Source organism: Bos grunniens, chromosome 1 (genome assembly GCF_055505025.1).
Source record: "Bos grunniens cultivar Pamir isolate PY7600 chromosome 1, Bosgru_T2T1.0, whole genome shotgun sequence".
Lineage (NCBI taxonomy): Eukaryota > Metazoa > Chordata > Mammalia > Artiodactyla > Bovidae > Bos > Bos grunniens.
This window is the reverse complement of record NC_141165.1, coordinates 30,123,162-30,141,051: the sequence shown is the minus strand read 5'-3', so window position 1 is coordinate 30,141,051 and position 17,890 is coordinate 30,123,162. Positions and strand designations below refer to the sequence as shown.

The 17,890-nt window shown below is 35.6% G+C and overlaps 1 protein-coding gene across 6 annotated transcripts in view; it reads right to left on the bottom strand.

The window, feature by feature from the left end:
• The window catches only part of RASA2 (RAS p21 protein activator 2), a 127,159-nt gene that overhangs the window by 79,955 nt on the left and 29,314 nt on the right, over positions 1–17,890 (bottom strand). For all 6 annotated transcript variants that reach the window (XR_015154139.1, XM_086373693.1, XM_086373351.1 and 3 more), the window contains 2 exons: positions 14,415–14,518; positions 4,877–4,971 (listed from right to left, as the gene is read on the bottom strand). Coding sequence is in view for 5 of the 6 variants with exons in the window: in XM_086373693.1 (XP_086229819.1) it covers positions 4,877–4,971; positions 14,415–14,518 (199 nt within the window). In the remaining variant the exon portion in view is untranslated. The remainder of the gene's footprint in view (positions 1–4,876; positions 4,972–14,414; positions 14,519–17,890) is intronic.

Here is a 17,890-nt window from a genome sequence, read left to right as displayed (position 1 = left end):
TTAAAAATGTTTTCTATAAATTTATAACAAAAAACATACACATAGTTGCATATAAGAATACATTGTTACTGTATTTTTTTTAATGCTTGTTTTAAATAGATAGGGCAGAAGCCATATTACCACCCCCGCACACACGAAAAAAAACCTACAAAACAATCAATAACTTATGGCATGATCCAGAAATTCAAGATAAGCTTGTTGGTAAAGACTTATTAACTAAGCAATTACAGCAAAAGGATGTGACTGACACTGCATCTGGATTTACTGCTTGTACAAGTTGTGTTGAGACAAACACCCTTAATTAATGAGAACTTCTCCATATGAGCGATTTGGTTTAATCAGTCATATCAATATAAAAGCATACTTTTTAAATCATAGCACTTGAAAAATAAAGAAAGGAAAAATACTTAAGGAGTTTGTGGTGAACTCCAGGACCAAACAGCTTTAAAAGCATGGCTGCAGATCACCTTAGCCAAAAGAGAATTTATAGGAAGGGGTACCAACACAACTCATTAACTTTGTTTAGGTGGCAAAGAATACAGAGAAAGGACACCAAATGAAGTACGATGATAACCAGAACCAGAAATTAAGGAAGAACATGCTTCAAAAACAGGGAGCAGTCAACAATACCAAAAGCTGCTGAAAGACCATGTAAGAGGAGGACTGAAAAATGACCACCAGACTCAGTAACACAGTAACATTAGTGAGAGCTGTCCATGCATTCCCTCCAACCCATTGTGGGGTCTGAAGGCAGGTTAGAGTAGGTTGAGAAAAGAACAGTTCAAGCCACAGAGGAATGCTGCAAAACAAAACAAACAAACAAAAAAAAAGTATAGAAAAATGCACTCATGAAATATTATTTATCTTGAATGTTTGAAAAGAAAACTGAAAAAAATTAACATTAACAGCAATTAATAAAGCATCTGGGAAATAATTCAAGGTAAGGGGTTAAGTGTTCTTAGCAATTTTTGAATTGTTTTGATAAAAAATCTATCTTACTACTAAGGGAGCTTCTTATTTGAGGGCTAAATTATGTTTCTGCATGTTCCCTAGAACTTTAGCACTGAAAGGAATCCTATCTACTGAAGAATGAGTGAAGTTCTCATGCACAGTTGAAAATCTTTAGGCAACAATAACTTAGCAACTCTTTTGGGTACAAATGCCAATTGGAGCTAGGAAATCAAGTATCTCCCCTGGAGCAGGTAAATCATTTCCTCAACCCTAATCCCTTTCCTTATGGGACAAGCCCAAAACTTTACTCCCCAATCATATCAAATTAGACTGCAGTGGGCTAACCCAAGTCTGCCAAATTTTCCCTCTAAACTGTGGCAGAGAACTGAGTCAGACCTTAGAGGTCTTAGGGTGAGTGGTCCTTTAGGGGTCTAAAGGCCTGACTACGGCCCTTAGCATGACAGGGACATATGGTCAAACAGGCTTAAAGACTGATTTGGCATTTTTTTAGCTGTCAATAAGAAATTAGAGTGGGTTTATGGAGAGAAGCAGAAGGGGGAGACATGTAGTCTCATCAGACATATAAAAGGAATACAATGGAATCTCATCATTAAACAATTTTTTTCTCTTTCCTCTTCATTTTACAAAGTGAAAAGTTATTAAAACTAGAGGAGAAACAGAAAACATTAACTATTCACTTTACAAAATAAAAGGGAAAGAAAAAAAACACTATTTAAATAATAAGCACTTATACTCAATGAGCACAATAAACACATGATATAGGGAGAAATGCATCAGTGAGTTTCATTCCTATGTCCCTTCTGCAGTACCTACTGCTGTACTGAGAGAAACTCTATGCAGCATGTATTTTTTATCTGCCATGGCACCAAATGCAGGCCAGCTATTTTATGCAGTGGTCAACCAAAAACAAATAAACCACCCAATATTTTAGTGTACTTTATGAGAAATTAAAAACAATATTTTAGTGTACTTTATGAGAAACCTCAAAAACAATTTTGACTATGTGAACTGTATCTGGTCTGTTAATAGTAAAACCTGCAGCTCCTTTATAACTGCCTGACAACTTTCTAGCTCTCATTGGTCATATTAAAGTTCCTATAATCATACTCCAAGGAGCTCCCTAGGAACTTTCTAACATCCTTCCCTTTTTTCTTTGAGCTAATTTGGTACACTTCAGTGCCTTATACTCAGATTTTCCTAAGTGATTCTCCTAATAATCTGTTGGAGTCTTTTTCTGACCAACAGTACAGAAAAGTGACAGGCAGTAAAACCATATGGTTAGGAATTTAAGAATCAGATAAGCTCTTTATAGGAATCATGGCTCCACCACTTAATAGTTTTGTAACTTTGCAGACATCATTTAACCTCTATGAATCCATTTTCTACATCTATAAAATGGACATAATGCTACCTACAACTCACAATGCTAATCTGAAGATTAAGTTAAATAATATGTTAAATAATATAATTATTTAACTTATATTAAGTTAAATATTTTATTATATTATTTATATTATATATTATTTATATTATATAATATATATTATATTGTATATTAAATTATATTATTAAGTTAAATATATTATTAAATAATATAAGTCCTTAGTACTGTGCACGGTATATGCTGTTCTAATTACTAATGGTGATTATTAGCTTAAATTCCTGCTGAATTCAACCTGTTTCATTGCTTTCTCCTAAGGCTCCACAATTGCTCTTATTTCCATGACATTTTTACAAAATTTTATAAAACTTATGCAAGAAACAAATTTATTAACAAAATAGAATTTGTATGAATCAAGCTGCTTTTCTATCTTTCTCAGACTCACAAGGTTAATTTAATATTCCGAGATCCATCTGGGGGCCAAACAATATTTCCAATGTACACATTAATGTGATCAGTGTTATGCATCCCTCCCAACCACTGAAATACTCTTCCTTCTAAAATTTATTTTAAATAGTGAGCGGATCTTACAAAGTAACTATCATTTAAGACAAAAGAACTGTAAAGGTTAATAACTCAAGGTCATGAAAATTATTCATAGCAAATAAAACATATATAACAATATCTAACAGTTAAATGCTATTTTCAGATTTTCATGTTTTGGACATACCATTAAATATACACCATCAAATAAAAAGTCTGTTTCCCAGTACTGATCTCTAATACTACCTCCAATAAATTATATAAACAGTATTCTACAGAAATAACTAACTTTGGAGAGCTGGGTCCCTTAAATCCTTTAACAAATCACATTAGTCATAAGAAAAACACTGGACTTTAATAAACTACATTTTAAAATAATCCTCAAACTTCCTTTTAGACCAATTATCAAAGTCTTTTCCATATCTTTTTTTGTTACAACTATTAAAGAGAAAAATAAGCACTTCAAAACTTTCGGTCTGCCTTCTGGTAAAGGCATATCAGGGAAATGAACACCTGACTGACTAGCGGTAAACAGACATTTTACATTTGTATAGCTATTAACAGCTTCTGAAATACTCTTAAAGGTATTTCACTTAATTCTCATAGTCATTTGAGTCAACATGGTAACTTTCATTCCCATTTTACAGAAATAAAATTCAAGGTCAGTAAAATAACCACATATGAAAATTAGGACCTACATTTTTACACTTCAAGTTTAAAACCCTTTCCATATCATCACATTGCCTCTCACCTGGATCATTTACCAAATTGTATAACTGGGATAAGAATAAAAGCTATTGTCAGATGTAAAGAAAAGAACATTAAAATGGGATAGAGTGAGGAAAGGAGAAGTTTCAATTATACTTTATACTTAAGAAGGGGTTTTAGCAAACCAATACTTAATTTTTTGAGAATTTAATCAAACAGAATGCTTGAGAGGTTTTGAGGAAACAGAGACATGGGCACTTTATTTGCAAACATCTGTGGGTGTGCATGCAGTACTTTTTTCTTGCCTTAAACTTCAGTTTGAGTCATAGTGGTAAATTATAACTTCTTTTAAGAGAGGAAGAATTCTGCTTGCAGTTATGCCCTTGGGAAACAATTTCACAATCCTTACCATATTTTATAAATAAACAGGGTTACCAGAAAAAAGAAAAAGGATTCCCTTTAGATAGAAATAACAATTTCGAAGAGCAGCTCACACTTTTCAGAAACAAATACAAAGTTAAGCTACACAGCCAAACATATTTCTTTACTCACACACAGAATCTTTAAGATCTCTCATTTTGGCAAGAGGAAAGACCTCTTATTTAAAGCTAGAGCTTTGAAATGAGTAATGATATCCTTTCAAATAAAAAGAAAGGTGAACAACAGGAAACACGGTGGGTATGAAGGCTCTCCATGGTGGGCTTAGGCATGGTTTGAATGAATAACACTGGCCCAAATCTAGTTTATTCCGCAGTAAAGAGAGCATCTGGAAAAGGAAACGGCAACCCACTCCAGTGTTCTTGCCTGGAGAATCCCAGGGATGGGGGAGCCTGGTGGGCTTCGGTCTATGAGGTCACACAGAGTCGGACACGACTGTAGTGACTTAGTAGCAGCAAAGAGAACATTGTGATCAGAACAGATGAAATCACACACTTCTAAGGATTCTCCTCTGAGTTAATAAAACATATCTTTTTCGTTAAAACTTCTTCCTTATCTAAAAAAATTACTAATTTGCTACTGTGACTCAAACAAAAGAACTAAGGCAGGGAAACAAATGTCCTCCTAATATAATCCCCCCAAACACATATACATACATAAATTATTCTTGATTTCATGTGGTAAGGCATTTTCTTCCAGTTATATGTCACCCAGAGATGTATAATGCATGGTCCCAGAAATTAAAATAAGTATGATAAGTTCTCTCTGTATGAACGAGTATAATCAGTTCATTTTTCATTCCTTTTCTTCCATTACTTATTCCTTAATGTTTACCTGAACCTCTGAATTGGAATCAACAGGCTGTAGCGAAAACCAAGTTTCTTTGCCACTGTGGTTACACAAGTCTTCTTTTTTGATGGCTACTTTTCCTATAATAAATAAGTAAAACAATGAGGAAACATATTTTCTATAATCATCACCACCATTACATATTTTTTAAAAAAACATTTAAAAATAATTTTTATCTGCTGATAACAAAATCCATTCTTATAAAGCAGTTTCTGTATTTTAAAGAATGAAAAGGTGCCTCATTTTCCTCTACCGCTTGGCTGACCCTTCTCTGTGCCATTTTGAATTAGGGGATTAGACCAAAACTCAGTTGTATTTATATACAATTGCACTTTTTAGTGGAAAAGGCAATGGCACCCCACTCCAGCACTCTTGCCTGGAAAATCCCATGGAAGGAGGAGCCTGGTGGGCTGAAGTCCATGGGGTCGAGAAGAGTCGGACACGACTGAGCGACTTCACTTTCACTTTCCTGCACTGGAGAAGGAAATGGCAACCCCCTCCAGTGTTCTTGCCTGGAGAATCCCAGGGACGGTGGGACGGTGGAGCCTGGTGGGCTGCCATCTATGGGGTCGCACAGAGTCGGACAAGACTGAAGCGACTTAGCAGCAGCAGCACTTTTTAGTACTTATTCAGATTCACTTTTTTACCCAGAGTACACTCAATATAAAAAGCAATGTACAATGATTGTCCAATGACAGCGCAAACTAATCCTCCCAATTCTTTAACACTGTGAATAGACTATGTGTTTTGTCTAAACAGACATATCTGCACTTATAAGCTTCAATTAAGAGAACAGAAAATAACAATATCATATAGTCATTAATAATTTTGAAAACTGACTTGAAATTACGAGATTAAAATAATTTTACTGAAAATTTGGTTTTATCAAAACACTGTAAACACTGCTTATGTTGCTTCAATGCATTTAAAAAAAAAAAATCAAAGCAGTTCCCTAAAGAGTTTCTATGTCTCAGAAACAGACACAGAGCAATGAACAAAGTAGTATGAGAGGAAGAAACAGAAATGTTCTTATTATAATGAAGTATTTGCCATGTTGGTTACAAAGCATTTCCTTCCTCAATTCAAGTTTTAAGAAGGAGATAGTTTTGCATATGACTGACAATTTATTCCAACATTCAACACAAAAACGTCAACAAAGGATATACGTTAAAGTAAAAAATAGCTCACTTTCTTTGATTTTACCAAATAAAAATTTTCATTTTAAGTGCCCAAATTATACTTCATATCCTTTCACTTTATGACCTAGCTTGGTCTTTCAGTTCAACATTTGAAAACTTACGGAAAACAGTTAAAAAAAAAAAAAAATGTTTTCTGTCAAGATATATCAATTTTAGTGTATCAAGTGAAAAGAAAAGACATAACAAGAAAGCAAACACAGAAAAACTGTCTTTAAAATTTTATTCTGGAATTAGATTAGTAGTAATGGTTGCACAACTCTATGAATATACTTAAAACCACAGAACTGCATGCTTTAAAAGGGTAAATTCTATGGCATGTATATAGCACATCAATAAAGCTATTAATTAAAAAGTAATCATATAGACCCTATTGGACAATTTCCGGGATTTTTAGTTTTATACATAATTTATGAATATGTATGTAAGTGTACATATGCATGCATGTACAATACATCCAAACATTACTAAAGCAAGCCCTCAACTTAAAAAAAAGGCTTTTTAGGGGGCTCCCTGGTGGCTCAGCAGTAAAGAATCCATCTGCAATGCAGGAGCCGCAGGAAGACACAGGTTTGATCCCTAGGTTGGGAAGAATCCCTGGAGGGCACGGCAACCCACGCCCATTAAAAAAAAAAAAAAAAGTTTTTTGGGAAATGTACTGGTTTGATGGATTCATTTACTCATTCAACAAATAATCACAAAGACACTATATTTTAAATGGTAAGCTGATTTTCAGAATTCTTCAACTAAAGGCTGCTGCTGCTGCTGCTGCTGCTAAGTCGCTTCAGTTGTGTCTGACTCTGTGCAACGCCATAGATGGCAGCCCACCAGGCTCCCCTGCCCCTGGGATTCTTCAGGCAAGAACACTGGAGTGGGCTGCCATTTCCTTCTCCAACGCATGAAAGTGAAAAGTGAAAAGTGAAGTCGCTCAGTCGTGTCCGACTCTTTACAATCCCATGGACTGCAGCCCACCAGGCTCCTCTGTCCATGGGATTTTCCAGGCAAGAGTACTACTTAACCAATAATGCTTCTAAAAACTAGAGTAGAAATCTAAGAAATACCTGTTCTATTCATGACTCACAACACAGATCACTGGAAACACATCTTTGTTACAAGTGCCTAACCAAAAGTTAGTTCAAAGGTTAAAAAAAAAAAAGCCCAGAAGAGAGGACCCTCTTCTCTTACTTCATGTCTCATGTGTCCATGGTACCCACTGTCATAAAAGAATTGAATGGCTCATATCCCCTGGGAGAAAAACCCTTTTCTGACTAGCTGTATAAATAAGCCATTTGTTTTTAAGTTGAGAAAAACCTGCAATTTTATTGCCAGCTCTTACTCTTATCAAGTTCCTTTTAAGACATCAATTTGTAAAATGTGAAGATTTGGTTGCAAGAGACTAGTCAGTCCAAAGAAGCAGGGAAGAGCACAGGATCTCAAGAAGTCAAAGAAACTGACAAAGCACGACAGAAAAAGAAAAATATTTGAAGTCATTAGGTATTAGGATACCAGCCAACACATTCAGCATTTCATTGGGCAATATAACACTTGAAAAAGAAATGTCATCAGCCTTAGGGAATCAAACAGGATAGAGAGGAGTTATGAAGGGAAGGAGGGAAGGTAAATAAATGAATGAATGAATGAGAAAGGTTGGAGGGTAAAGGAGAAGGGAACTCAGGGAAGGAAGAAAAGAGCAGGGAAGGGAGGAACAAGTTTCTGAAATACAAGTAAGACCCAAAAAATCGTTCCTCATTCTTGTTGTGAGCTATCCTTAAACAGGTTATATGGCAGCTATTAAATACAAAATGTAAGCAGCCTGATTATAGTGGAATGAGCACCGAACTGAAAAGAAAAGCCAAAATTTATTGAATATCTACCAGGGAGTAAACATTCTTACACATTTTGTTTAATCTTCATAACAATCTTGAGGGTAGATGGTGTATTACAGATGAGGAAAGCTGAATGATACTAAAAACCCGCACACGAATGAGTGCTAGAGCCCGATTTCAAAACCAAGGCACTCCTGTTCAGGTTTCTTCCAACGACACTAATTCTCAGCCGACTGTCAATTCTGTTACTTATTAGCTGTGTAATCTTGGGTGATTTATTTAAACTCTATATCTCATTTACCTCCTCTGTAACAACTTTCAGTTCCAGTGATCTTAAAAACTTATTCTGTGCATCCTCATGGTCTCCAACAGCATTTTAATGTTTACTATTTTAAACAAAGGTAACTCATTATTTCACTAGCTATGAGATCAGCAACATCAAAAATAAATAACTCCCAATGCTTCACACAAGATATGTCTGGAAACCATGTTTCTTGACACAACTTTGAGGAACTGGGCTCTTTTGAAAATAACTTTTATCCAGTCCTATTCTCTTTCTGACAGCAAATTTATGTCTTTGGCAAACACTGTTTATTTAAGGAAGTATATGGTAAAATCATGTATAAATTACGGAGTAGTCATTTCAACAGTTGCTTAAACTGGGAAATATCTCTTAGGAATAGAACTTTTGATTAAACATTTGCTTGGCTCTAAAACTCAAAAAAATAAAATAAAAATAATTAACCAGTCAACGCAGGAACCAAATACAAAACACATTATTTAAAGGTACTATTTCATTTCCCCACTATACTGACAAACTCATAGACAGAAAAAGTTTAGACCACATATACACACATTTATATACCAGATGCTGTATCAGTTTCTTAAAATCAGACAAGGAGAGGAAATACAAAAAAAAATGAAGGAACTGTGGACACAGAAACCATCCTTGTTGGTCTCTAAGTAAAAAAATATATAAATATTCTTAGCTTTCCAGTACCACTTCTAGGCAGCATTTTCTTACCATCTGTAAAAACTCTGTTCTACTAGGGCCCCGTTTTTAGATACAACATATTCTTAGAAATTTCATCCTGATACAGATCACCAACTGGCAACATCCTGATGGCCTGGTTCCTACTTGATTACTAGTAGAAATGATGAAACGGTAGATAAATGTAGGGATAAGTGTGACTGCCTATACAAGATGAAAAAGAACCAGAGGACTAAACAGATTCTGGCAGCATCAATAACAGCAACTCAGTCAATGGCAACACTTAGGTACCTTAGTGTACAGGGTTTAGATGATTCCTTTTGGTTTCTGTGGCAGACTGGTATATTAGTAATGGCTTTCAAAAAATCATACTTCCCTGTCTATGCCACTGTGTCGTCTCCTCCAGCACTGACTCTGAGTTTGGCTATGCCATTACTTTTGCCAATGGATACCAGCAAACGTAAATGCAAGTAGTCTTAATAAACATCTGCAGTAGGACTTGCCCTCATCATTATGTGGAGGGGGAGCACGTGGCCAGCACCAGCCATCAGACACATGGATCAGATCACTCAGCCCAGTCAATTTCCCAAGTAACTGCATATTAGTGACTCCAGGGAAGACCAGCAGAAGAACCACCCACTGAGCTTGGCCCAAAGTGATGACCTGCAGGACCATGAGCAAATACAGGATTGCTAAATTAAGCCACTAAGTATTAGCGTGATTTGTTATGTAGCAATAGATAACTGATACAGTTCCTATGCAAACAGACACAGAAGTGTAGCCTTAAGCTATTTAAACAGTAGGTTTGACCTAAGAGCTAAGTAAGTGCCAGCAGAAATGACAATTCTAATGTTGAAAAACACATTAGCTGTCTTAAACCCAACCTCATTTAATAGGTGAACAAGGCTATGAAGGTACAGTGATTTGCTTAAGCTCACAAAGCCAGTGAGTGATAGAGTCATAAATGGAATTCAGGTCTCTGATATCCTAGTGAAATTCTCTTACAACATTCTGAATCAAGAGGTAAGAAATACAAGTTAACCAGTCTACCATGGTTCAATTGTTTGAGCCTAGATCCCTCTGAAAACTAAAATAATTAGAAAATATACATTAGAAGGTAAAATGTATATGTTTAATATTACTAGGATCCTTACTGGAAATGGAATTTTTTGTTAACAAAAAGTTTTTCTCTTCTCTTCTCCCTTTTTAAGGGAAGAAGACACTATATCATAGGACAACACATCACACAATAAAAGACTTTCAAAGCCTTACTTTTACAATTTCCTATCTTTTTCTAACATGGTTCCTCGGTCTCAAGTTTTCAATTAATCTATAATCAGTTTTCATCCTAACTGTTCTGGCATATAAAGGTTTCTAATACAAAAAATTATGCCTCATATTAATAACAGTTATCACTTCCAGGAAGGGGACTGGGGGGGGGGTCAGTGACCAAAATTAATTGTCTGTAATATTATAACTAAAAATTTTCTTTTACAAAAAGAAAAATATTCTTTTTTTTTTTTTAAAGGAATAACAACTTATTCAGAAAGGCGGCAAACTGAGAAGATGGCAGACTAGTATCTCAAAATAACATCTAATCAGGGTTTAGATGCCAGTTTCTTTTTTTTAATTAAATAGAGCACAGGCGTCTCAGTGCACTGGCTTCTGTTGTGGAGCTGGAGCACAGGCTTTAGAGTCTGTGGGCTCAGCAGCTGAGGCACACGTGCTTAGTTGCTCTGAGGCACGTGGGATCTCCCAGGACCAGGGATGGAACCCATGTCCCCTGCTATGGCGGGCAGGTTCTTAAGTACTGGACCACCAGAAAAGTTCTCCATGTATTATCAAACAATTAAAAATAAAAAACAAACAAGTTCTTAAAGCTATCCAACCAGTACACGTTTTTAGATCTTCTTAAGTTTAAAAGATGGTTCTCTCAATTCTAGCTCAAATTTAATTCCCAGAAAATGCTATGGTACTATTTAGCCTACAACTGGGCAAAGACTTGTAAAATAAGTGAAAATATCAAGATTACCTTCCAATTTTAAAGGCTACATATGTACTTTACTTTAATAAAAGAAAAAACAAAAATTTCTACATTTAGTAAAGATTTTTTTTTTTTTTTTTACAGTTCCTACAGCAAGTTATGACCTTCTGATACCACTCCACGAAGGACTGATTTTTACTTTAAAAATTAAAAAACAAAACAAAACAAGCAATGTTTGGAAATAATTATAAACCTCAACTAAAGGCCTTTTCAACAAATACTATATGATGACTATGAGTAAATAGATGATGAAAATTACAAAACATTTTCTTAAAAAGTCAGAGTAGTCAAAGATACACACTCTCTCGTGTTGCTAATAATCACCAAAAGCCTCTATCAAATCTTGTTTTCCCATTAAGAGATCTCCTTGCTTTCCCTCCTCTCTCTCTTCCAATCTTCCTGATACACTTCATCAATCTTCACTAAGGCCTCATTTCCCCTATTAAGCCTCCAGAAGTGCTCCTAGGGCAATTTCATTCATTCCAACAGAGGCTTCAAGTTTCACATAATGCTAATGATTCTCAATATCACATCTCCAAACATCAAATTCAGATCTTTTCTGTGAGCTTCAGGTCTGTGTTTCCAACAATCAACAAACATGTCCACCAAGATGCTCCCCAGGTAATGCAAGTTTAACCTGTTTGTAACCAAAGTCATCCTCTCCCTTTCTCATCCTGAATGCTCTTTATCTCAGTTAATGACAGCAATTAAAACAAGCTTATTTTTAACTCTTTCCTTTCTTATATCCCCCCTTTATCTCCTCAGTCCCTAAATCCCATGTGAAGCTATTCCTGTGAAGGACATTCCCTCATCTGCATTTCCACTGCCACTGCCCTATTCATCTCATCTGATAACAGCCTCCTTGATGGCCTACTTGCCTCTAATCTCTCTCTATTCTAAAACATAAACCATACATGATATATTTAAACCAGATTTTTCATACTTTAAAAATATGTGTATATATAGTTATATATATGTATACACATTTTAAATATGTTATCTATGGACACTGAGTTTATTATTGTTCAGACCATAGGAAGTTGTTAAAATACACAAGTATATTCATATATACAGTTATACATAATTTTTAAAAGGTTCCCGATTCTTAAAAGGTTAAATTGTCTACAGAGTGAAGTCCAAATTCCTTAGCAAGGCTTTAAGTGTCCATCACAACTTGCTCCAATTTACATTCCCAGATTCACCTTCTACCAACCTTGGCCTAAGTAATTTACGTATATCAGCAGATACACCACAAATACGACTCACCTTTTCTTCTGTGCTTCTGCTAATCCCTATTATCTTGAAACTTCTTTCTTTTCCTACCTAGGTAGTCTCTGTTAATTCTTCACCAAACAAAATTAACTCTTCTTTCCTCTACGCTCCCAACTACTTTGTTCCTACCTCCAGCACTGCTAGGTCACTTCAGTCGTGTCCGACTCTGTGCAACCCCATAGACGGCAGCCCACCAGGCTCCCCCATCCCTGGGATTCTCCAGGCAAGAACAATGGAGTGGGGTACCATTTCCTTCTCCAATGCATGAAAGTGAAAAGTGAAAGTGAAGTCGCTCAGTCCTGTCTGACCCTCAGCGACCCCATAGACTGCAGCCTTCCAGGCTCCTCCGTCCATGAGATTTTCCAGGCAAGAGTACTGGAGTGGGGTGCCATTGCCTTCTCTGACCTCCAGCACAGACCCTATTAAATATATTAGTATTAATCAGCCAGATAACCTGGGAGCAACTTGAAATTTATTCACCTTAATATTCCCACCTTTTGTACACCACATAGACAAGTGTTTAAGGATGTAGCCTTGGGATGATCCATAATTAAGGGTTTGCTGGACAGAGAAAAGTCTACATATAAGTAAAGCAGAAGTCAGAAGGAAGATAATTAGGAAAATACAATAATATTAAACTGCCTTTTCCTTGGCTTTCAACAAGTTGAATAAGCAATCCGAAGAGTTTAATGTGACACAGAGGCAGATGAGGACTGAAAACTATGAAATGCCTTCTGCGACAGAAGAAAAGTATTTGATATGCATATAGTTGACAAAAGTTAATGGATTTATCAAATATGGAGGCAGAAGAATAAATAAAATTCCACCCAAAAGAAAAATAAACAAAAGAACTAATTCACAGAAGAAAAATGTAAAAGACCAATAAACATATAAAAATTCCTCAAATTCACTAGTAATCAGAAAATACAGGTTTAAAAAAATCAAATATTACTTTCACTGATCAAGTCAGAAAAAAATTTTCAGTAATATCCAAGAACAACAAATTTTCAATGATAATTTCCAAGGTACAGTGAAATGATTATGCCCATGTCATGTTTGAAGGAATGTGAATTAAGTGAAAGAGGAAAAAACAGCTGAATAAACAATACAGTATAATAATATAAATGCATGAAGTAAAGAATGAGAAGACACAAAGCATTAACCGTAGCTATTCTTAGGCAGAATCATTACCAGTCCCTTAAAACATGTAATAATTTTAGAATTAAGAGAAAATATTACTGTTTTTAAAAAGGTATTTTTAAATGACTTTGGTAAACTTCAAAAATGAAGTCAGATTACAGTGAATTAAAAAGAAATAAGTAGTAAGCAGAAAGATATAAATCACTTGTTCAGGAGTTCAACAGTAAAAGCAGAAGCAAATTAGATGGTAGTCAAGAGGTCAAAGTTAAATAAAGCTTAATCATTTAAACTGCAGGTGATGAGTATATTTGAAACTGGAAAGGAGAGATGGAGATGATGAAACTCAGGACACTAAAAACGGAGACTAATGCATGTAAGTGAAAGACCTCTATCTGTTATTCAAAGACAGTGGTGCAAAAGCCATAAATGTGACACATATGTGGTCAGTTAGCTTTGTCCAAGTTGATGCTCACAGATCATACCTCAGGAAATTATTTAAGAAACAGAGTTACTGGTCACCAATACAGCCAGAGAGAAAACATGTGATCAGATTAAAGTGAATTATTACTTCTATTAGAAAAACTTCAAAAACAGCTGTTCTTTGGTAGGGATCAAATACTGTAATCTTTGTATAAAAACATTCTTTGAATCATTCAACGATTCTTGTACTGATCATTCACCAAATTTAAGGCACTCTGGGAGTGACAGTCTCTGCCTTCATAAATATATATATTCAACTAGAGCATCTAGACATTAAACAACAAACTGATGAACAAATATAATGAATACTACAGAAAAGGGACCCATCAGGCACTACAGAAATATATGGCACCATGACTAGAGGGAAAATGGTCATGTCAATTCCCTGACAAAGTGTCGCCCAAGTTGAGCATACAAATTAAAAATCAGATCCGCAAATGAACATGAAGTCTAGAGGGAAGGATTAGAAGTTTGAGAGTATATTATTCTGTTGTTTTCAATACTTTATACTTAGAAAAAGAATGAATATAAACACCAATGTTGTGATTAAAAGATAATTATGAATGGTACATACCTATACGAAGGTCTCTTTGTAAAACATTCTTATCATAAACATAGAAAGACAAATACTGGAAAGTTCTTGGAATCTCAAAATAAAATTCTTCACTGAAAAACGGGCTAGAGAGAAAAGAGGGAAAGCTCATTAAATTTAAACTCGACAGTGTCCTCATATTTTATTTTCAATAAAATAAAATTATAGATTAAACCATAAAGAAAAACATCAAGAATTCCAAAATAATTCTCTATACTAAGTTTCAATTAAGCCTGTACAAACTAAGCTGAATTTCTGAAAGGACCTTGACTGCCAGGTTGGGCTCGGAAGATTTTCTGGAGTCCTATGGACAGAAGATCCAGTAACTGCCTGAGGTCATGCTCACCTTAAAGTGGACACAGTTGAGAGCTGAGGACAGTGTCATTCACACCATTATCTCAAAAATATGTAAATCACAATAATATATAATACCTAAAATGAATATGGTTATGTAAAATGTTATTTAAAACATATTTTTAAAAACTGAATTAGGTTATTTTTAATCAGCTTTATTGAGGTACAAATCATATAACATGTAACTTAAAGTACAGAGGTTACTGACTTGTGATAAATTTACAAACCTGTGTAGCATCCATCCCAATCAAAATATAGGAACATTCTAACTCCCCACAAAGTTTCCTGTTGTTTCTCTGCAGTTACTCCATCATACGTGCCACAGGCAACCAGTGATCTGACTTCCGTCATTAAAGATCTATTGTAAGATTTCCTATAAATGGAATCAAATAATATGTACACTTGCATCCAGCTTCTTTCACTCAGTTTAATACCTATGAGATTTTTTTCCATTTTGCTGCGTATATCTTTAGTTCATTTCTTCTAATTGTTGGGACAATAAAATATTGAATTGTTGAATACTGACTGTTGAATATTCCACAGTCTATTCTCCTAGTGATGTTATCTGAGTTGTTTCCAGTTCAGGCTATCAAAAATACAGCGGCTATGAACATTTTTATAAAACTCTTGAATGCTTTCAGTTCTTTTGGTGAGGTAACTAAAAATAGAATTGCTGAGTTAAAAGGTAGGTGAGTTTTTAATTTATGAGAAACTGTCAGACTGTTTCCGATGTGGCTATACTATTTTACACTCCTACCAGCAATGTGTGACAGCTCCAGCTGTTCCACATCATTGTCAACTTTTGCTACGGGAAGTTTTTTTAAATTAGCTACTCTACAACATTATAACTCAACTATACATCAGTTAAAAGTCATTTTGAAAAAAACTAGCTATTCCAGTGAATGACATGATAAATGCTTACACCTGTGTAATCTCTACCCTAATCAAGATAAAGAACACTTCCATCTCCCTAGAAAGTTCCCATGTGTACTCATTCCCTCCATACTGTCACGGGAACCAGTGATCTGATTTCTATCATGACACATTATGTTCAAGACTGTATGGAGACAAAAATATACAAACTATACTTCCCTTATGAATAAGGATGTTGAATATCTTTTCATGTGCTTGCTGCCCATTTGTATATCTTATTTTAGGAACTGTTGGAGTCTCCACCACAGGTTTTAAAAGGTTTGTCTGTTTTCTCATCGGGTTTTTTTGATTTTTGTTTTAATAAATTCTGGACACAAGTCTTTTGTCAGAACATTTCTAGCAGGTGTGGCCTGCCATTTCATTTTCTTGACAGTATCTGTTAAAGGGCAGAAGGCTCTGATTTTGACAAAATCCAATTTATTATTTCTCCTCTTTTATGACTGATGCTTTTGGCACCTAAGTAAAGAAATCTTTGCCTTCCCCCAAATTGCTAAGATTTTCTCCTACGAAACAGCTTTTCTAAGTTCACTGTAAGAATGCTATTTTGATATTTAAATTCTCCTACTAAGACATGAATCTCTGAAACACTAGTCAACATCCTTTATCAAGAGTACCTCTTTCCTGGTAATGTTTAAAGAATTAAAAAGATATTTTTAAAATGTCACCATAACTTACAATCTCTTCAGGATGTCACAACTTAAAAAGAAGATGAAATGCAAACTAAATGTCTCTTGTGCTGTGCTGTGCTTAGTCGCTCAATCGTGTCCGACTCTTTGCCACCCCGTGGACTGTAGCCCTCCAGGCTCCTCTGTCCGTAGGGATTCTCCAGATAAGAATACTGGAGTGGGTTGCCATGCCCTCCCCCAGGGGATCTTCCCAACCCATGAATCAAACTGGATTCTCTGGCATTGCAGGCGGATTCTTTACCAGCTGAGCTATCAGGGAAGCCCAAATGACTCTTAAAGAAGTCATTTCTGACCCTATCCAGGAAACAGTTGACTCAGCTTCTCAGTTATTATAAAACCTGGTCAATTTCTGTCAATATATTTTTCACTTCAAATTCATTACAACTGCACTTCAAATTGTAACCAAAATAAACTTTTAAAAATTGGTCTGTCAAAATAGTCTTCTGAATTAGTCTCAACATAGAAATTAATATAAAACAACTGTTAGGCAAAGATGCGTAGGTATTGTTTTCTCTTTTGTGTCACTTTATAAAAAATGATAAAACTGAGAATTTCCTTCTTTGGAAGGAATGATGTTAAAGCTGAAACTCTAGTACTTTGGCCACCTCATGCGAAGAGCTGACTCATTGGAAAAGACTCTGCTGCTGGGAGGGACTGGGGGCAGGAGGAGAAGGGGACGACAGAGGATGAGATGGCTGGATGGCATCACTGACTTGATGGACGTGAGTCTCAGTGAACTCCGGGAGTTGGTGATGAACAGGGAGGCCTGGCGTGCTGCGATTCATGGGGTCGCAAAGAGTCAGACACGACTGAGCGACTGATCTGATCTGATTTGATCATGTATCCACTCTCAAATACTATTTTTAAAACACATTCTAAAGCCAAATAAGAACAAGATGAAAATTATTCACTAAGTCACCTGTATCACTGTATCATCACAATCTCAACAACCTAATCCCCACATCTGGGTGCCCACATCTTTATTTTATAAATAAGTAAGGTAACTAATCAATCCATTTGAGAAAAGTTTTCAACAAGGTTGGTGAGGAGCCATGACAAGACTTATACTCTACCGTTACCACTGACCCATGATTATGCATATCACTCCCAAGGAAATTCCTGGTGGGGGAAGAGAAGCACAAGGTACAAGAAGTATTGCTACTTAGTTTGTTTATAGGTCTCCTACTTCTCAGAAGGATTGAGACAGAGATTTAGGAGCTATGGATTCCACATGTGACTCCTACTTACCTGCTATGAAAATTCTGTAAAAACTGTAATATTCAGAACCCATAACAGATCTAAATGATATCTACTGTCTTTTGACTTAACAGCTTATCACAACATTCAGAAGAGTAGAAACACTGAAATGAAACCACGGTGAGCAAGGGTTCATACTACAGATTCTTTCACCCTGTTCCGAAAGAATGCTAGGAGGCACCTAGAATCCAAAAAACATCTAGCCTAATTGTATTGAAATGACCTAAG